Source organism: Silurus aristotelis (genome assembly GCF_946808225.1).
Source record: "Silurus aristotelis genome assembly, chromosome: 23".
Taxonomy (NCBI): domain Eukaryota; kingdom Metazoa; phylum Chordata; class Actinopteri; order Siluriformes; family Siluridae; genus Silurus; species Silurus aristotelis.
In genome coordinates this window covers 18,995,809-19,000,808 of record NC_139596.1, presented here as the reverse complement: position 1 = coordinate 19,000,808, position 5,000 = coordinate 18,995,809, and the positions used below count along the sequence as shown (strand labels likewise).

General features: G+C 39.5%; 1 protein-coding gene across 2 annotated transcripts in view; it reads right to left on the bottom strand.

Annotated features, from left to right (window-relative positions):
* The window catches only part of atp6v0a2b (ATPase H+ transporting V0 subunit a2b), a 21,890-nt gene that overhangs the window by 2,889 nt on the left and 14,001 nt on the right, over window positions 1-5,000 (bottom strand). For both annotated transcript variants that reach the window (XM_083527344.1, XM_083527343.1), the window contains exons 10-14: window positions 4,041-4,191; window positions 3,169-3,308; window positions 2,748-2,905; window positions 1,992-2,082; window positions 401-519 (exon numbers count right to left, since the gene is read on the bottom strand). In XM_083527344.1, coding sequence (XP_083383470.1) covers window positions 401-519; window positions 1,992-2,082; window positions 2,748-2,905; window positions 3,169-3,308; window positions 4,041-4,191 — 659 coding nt within the window. The remainder of the gene's footprint in view (window positions 1-400; window positions 520-1,991; window positions 2,083-2,747; window positions 2,906-3,168; window positions 3,309-4,040; window positions 4,192-5,000) is intronic.

The following is a 5,000-nucleotide window of genomic DNA, read 5'->3' as shown; positions in this document are numbered from 1 at the left end:
TGTGTCTCTGTGTGTGTCTCTGTGTGTGTGTCTCTGTGTGTGTGTCTCTGTGTGTGTGTCTCTGTGTGTGTGTCTCTGTGTGTGTGTCTCTGTGTGTGTGTCTCTGTGTGTGTGTCTCTGTGTGTGTGTCTCTGTGTGTGTCTGTGTGTGTGTCTCTGTGTGTGTCTCTGTGTGTGTCTCTGTGTGTGTCTGTGTGTGTGTCTGTGTGTGTGTGTGTCTGTGTGTGTGTGTGTCTGTGTGTGTGTGTGTCTGTGTGTGTGTCTGTGTGTGTGTCTGTGTGTGTGTGTGTGTGTGTGTGTGTGTGTGTGTGTGTGTGTGTGTGTGTCTGTGTGTGTGTGTGTGTGTGTGTTCAGGGGAGAAATCAGCAGTGTTGTGGTGTAAAGGTGTTTAAGAGACTCACAGGTGGTTGAAGACGCCCAGGACGATGCCGAAGCACATGTGGGCGATTCCCAGAATCACCGACATCTTCATCTTATAAGAGTTCAGAAACGTGAGCCGGTTTGATGCCAGGTTCCAAATCTATAATGGATAAATAGACAGATCGACAGATGTACCACATGTTCTATGGGGTCATCAGGTGTTGAGGTATTGCTGTTGTATTCTATGTGGTTGTCAGGTGTTGAGGTGTTGCTGTAGTATTCTATGTGGTTGTCAGGTGTTGAGGTGTTGCTGTTGTATTCTATGTGGTTGTCAGGTGTTGAGGTGTTGCTGTTGTATTCTATGTGGTTGTCAGGTGTTGCTGTAGTATTCTATGTGGTTGTCAGGTGTTGCTGTAGTATTCTATGTGGTTGTCAGGTGTTGCTGTAGTATTCTATGTGGTTGTCAGGTGTTGCTGTAGTATTCTATGTGGTTGTCAGGTGTTGAGGTGTTGCTGTAGTATTCTATGTGGTTGTCAGGTGTTGAGGTGTTGCTGTTGTATTCTATGTGGTTGTCAGGTGTTGAGGTGTTGCTGTAGTATTCTATGTGGTTGTCAGGTGTTGAGGTGTTGCTGTAGTATTCTATGTGGTTGTCAGGTGTTGAGGTGTTGCTGTAGTATTCTATGTGGTTGTCAGGTGTTGAGGTGTTGCTGTTGTATTCTATGTGGTTGTCAGGTGTTGCTGTTGTATTCTATGTGGTTGTCAGGTGTTGAGGTGTTGCTGTTGTATTCTATGGGGTTGTCAGGTGTTGAGGTGTTGTTGTAGTATTCTATGGGGTTGTCAGGTGTTGAGGTGTTGTTGTAGTATTCTATGGGGTTGTCAGGTGTTGAGGTGTTGTTGTAGTATTCTATGGGGTTGTCAGGTGTTGAGGTGTTGCTGTAGTATTCTATGTGGTTGTCAGGTGTTGCTGTAGTATTCTATGTGGTTGTCAGGTGTTGAGGTGTTGCTGTTGTATTCTATGTGGTTGTCAGGTGTTGAGGTGTTGCTGTAGTATTCTATGTGGTTGTCAGGTGTTGCTGTTGTATTCTATGTGGTTGTCAGGTGTTGCTGTTGTATTCTATGTGGTTGTCAGGTGTTGCTGTTGTATTCTATGTGGTTGTCAGGTGTTGCTGTTGTATTCTATGTGGTTGTCAGGTGTTGCTGTTGTATTCTATGTGGTTGTCAGGTGTTGCTGTAGTATTCTATGTGGTTGTCAGGTGTTGAGGTGTTGCTGTTGTATTCTATGTGGTTGTCAGGTGTTGAGGTGTTGCTGTTGTATTCTATGTGGTTGTCAGGTGTTGAGGTGTTGCTGTTGTATTCTATGTGGTTGTCAGGTGTTGAGGTGTTGTTGTAGTATTCTATGGGGTTGTCAGGTGTTGAGGTGTTGCTGTAGTATTCTATGTGGTTGTCAGGTGTTGAGGTGTTGTTGTAGTATTCTATGGGGTTGTCAGGTGTTGAGGTGTTGTTGTAGTATTCTATGGGGTTGTCAGGTGTTGAGGTGTTGTTGTAGTATTCTATGGGGTTGTCAGGTGTTGAGGTGTTGCTGTTCAGGAGAATAAACAGTAGTAATAAAAGAGAGAACACAGAGGAACTTACCGGATCGATGCCGAAAGGGTACGGCCCGATAAAGACGTTGGACACGTTGGGGTCGAGTGTGAGGAAGCTGTTGAAGCGAACCGTATTGTTGCTGAAACACCAAAACAACAATTAGCCACATGAAAGTTGCAACATAACCCACTGTACCACAGAGAGTTACAACAAAACTACAGGAAACCATGTAAGAATGAAATCAAATAACAGTAACAACTAACACAAAATAAAAATTACTAAATAAACAGTAAGTTTTTGTTTGCTTGTGTATAATTATTAATAAAATGGCCTACAAAGAACTGTAATAATAATATATATATTTTCAAATAAAAAATGTAAATAAGTTACATAATCCAATTTATTAATCTATAAAATTATTTTATCATTTTAAATTCACCCAAAGTGCTGGAAAACTGTTTCTAAATTAAAACTGGCCCACAAAGATTTATTAAACCAACAAAAAAAATTTACTGCTAATTTCTTCCATTTCAATCCGTCACAATGATGTTTATTTGTTATATTTTAGTGAAGAGCACTGGTTAGAAAAGAAAAAATTTTACTGTTTTACCAAAATCCTTTTCATTTTAATTCTTAATGGAAATTAAAAATATTTCTAAATATAAAAACTAAATTAAAAAATTTAAAATAAACAAAACCAACCTAAAAATGAGAAGAAAAATAAGGTTTTTTTTAATGTATAAAATTGTGTGTTTGTTTAAATCTTTATTATTTTATTGATTTAGTTTGAAGGATGAATCTCACTCCCAGACTCCGCTGTCGAACATGGCTGTGACGTTCCACCCGGAGCCGAAGAGGTTCAGCGACTTGGAGAAACAGTCGTTATAGATGAACCCGGTGTACACTGAGAAAATCCCCATCATCAGAATGATGTAGCGTCCCTCAAAAAACGTGTTCCAGATCTGAAACCAAAGGAAAGAGGAAACAATAAGGTCATTTATAATCACTCGTTACAACAGTGGTGTGCAGAAAAGCATCTCAGCATGAACATCACATCAGAGGTTCTTTTTTCCCCCTGACAGGACTGGAGGAACCAGATTCTTCTCCTGCTCTTCTCCGGTTGTAGTTACTGATGTGTTGTGTGTTCTGAGATGTGAATTATGGTTGCAACGAGTGATTTCACGCATCATTACACCCTGAAAACCCGAAAACCAATCTGACGCACCTCGTTCCTGGTTTTCTTCAGTTTGCGGTCCTTCTCGTACAGAACCATCCATAAGGCAAAAAGGAACATGATAAGGCCGTGGCCGAAGTCTCCGAACATCACAGCAAACAGGAAGGGGAACGTGATGATGGTGAACGGAGCTGCGAGAGAAACGAAGACATGAGGATCGACAGCATCACCTGAACCTGGATCTGTAACTACTTTAGGAGATGAACCAGGTAAAGGAGAACAGAATCAGAAATGTTTCCTAAGTCTGAGAACTTTTAAACAAAAATCCTGAAACCTGCGCCAAATTTTGTAAGGCAACGTGGTCAACTTCTCACTTTCTTCATCAGACCTTTGAGGGCCACCAAGTGAACACCTCTAAAACAATATATTCCTCCCTCAGGTGGACTTGCCTACAGTGTAAAGCAGGACATCCTGATGTCGTAAACTTGATCTCACCTGCCATAAAGAATCCTGATTTTATATCTATTACATGGTATACACCGTAGGCCAAAAGTATTGGGACGCCCAACTTTTCCACCCACATGTGCTTCTTCACCAAACTGTTAAAGCAAAGTCAAAGGCACACAATTGTTTGGGACGTCTTTACACCTGTACCCCTGTGCACAAAGCCACCTCCATGAAGATCCGCTTTCCATGGGTTGGAAGTGTATGGAAGATCTCCTGCTATAAAGCTCTGACCCTTTTGGAGATATGAATGTGAACCCTGACTGCTCCCCAGAACTCCTCACCTCACCTACATCACAGCTTCAACAAAACAATTTGCGCATCAATAGAAACAGCAGCCACATTGGTTTGCGTTTGTTTTGCTGTTTTTTTTCTTCTTCTTCTCCTCCCACCTGGTGATCACCTGCCCCCTGACCCACCTGGGTTCACCTCCCTGTAGCAGCCCACTCCATAGGCATCCACTATATTCTGGAATCCGGAGGTGAACTTATTGGTGCGTATGAGCGTGGGCGGAGTGTCGTTACTGGGGATGCGATTGACGAACGAAGGAACAGTTGCAGCACTTTTTCTCTAAGAAAAAAAAGAAATGCAGTCAAAATGAGTCACAGGTCACATGCAAGAGAACAGACCAATGAGAGGGCTCCTAAATCTGCCTTACAAATCAAAAAAGAAAAAGAAAAAGAAAATAAATGTAATATTGTTTTCTTTTGACCATATTTCACAAATATTACCCCAAACTTGACTTAAATATTATTATTTTTTTTTTTATTCAATATATTCCAATATCAACAATTTACTCCATGTGCTATTTAATATATTAATTATTCATCAATTATAAAAACACGACAGAAGTGTAATTACACCACTATATAAGTCTACGGTTATATACACACGTAGATATTTACAGTAATAACACATCCACATCTTCCTAAAGATTTTAGACTCCTTTTATTCCATTTAAAATTACATTTGAACATATGATTTATTTATTCTGTATATTAACAACAATAACAAACTGCCTAAAAAAAAAAAAAATTACCCACATGCCCTGATTACTATAGCAACTGTAAAACAAACAAATATTAAACAAATTCTAATATACTAAAAGCTATATAAAAAAAAAATATGTAAAATAAAATATTAATTAATTAATATATAGATATAATAACAATGCCTTAATTTATAGCGAACAAAAGTAGCAGGTTTACATTCTCTGTCCTGATTGGTCCAAAGTTGTGACATCACAAAAATGTGTTTTAAAAAAAGCTGTTTCCAATTCTATATAAAATCGTCATAGAAACGAGGAAATAATAAAACAGCAAACAAAAGGCTAGAAATATTATTGTAAGGAAAGTGTGTGTGTGTGTGTGTGTGTGTGT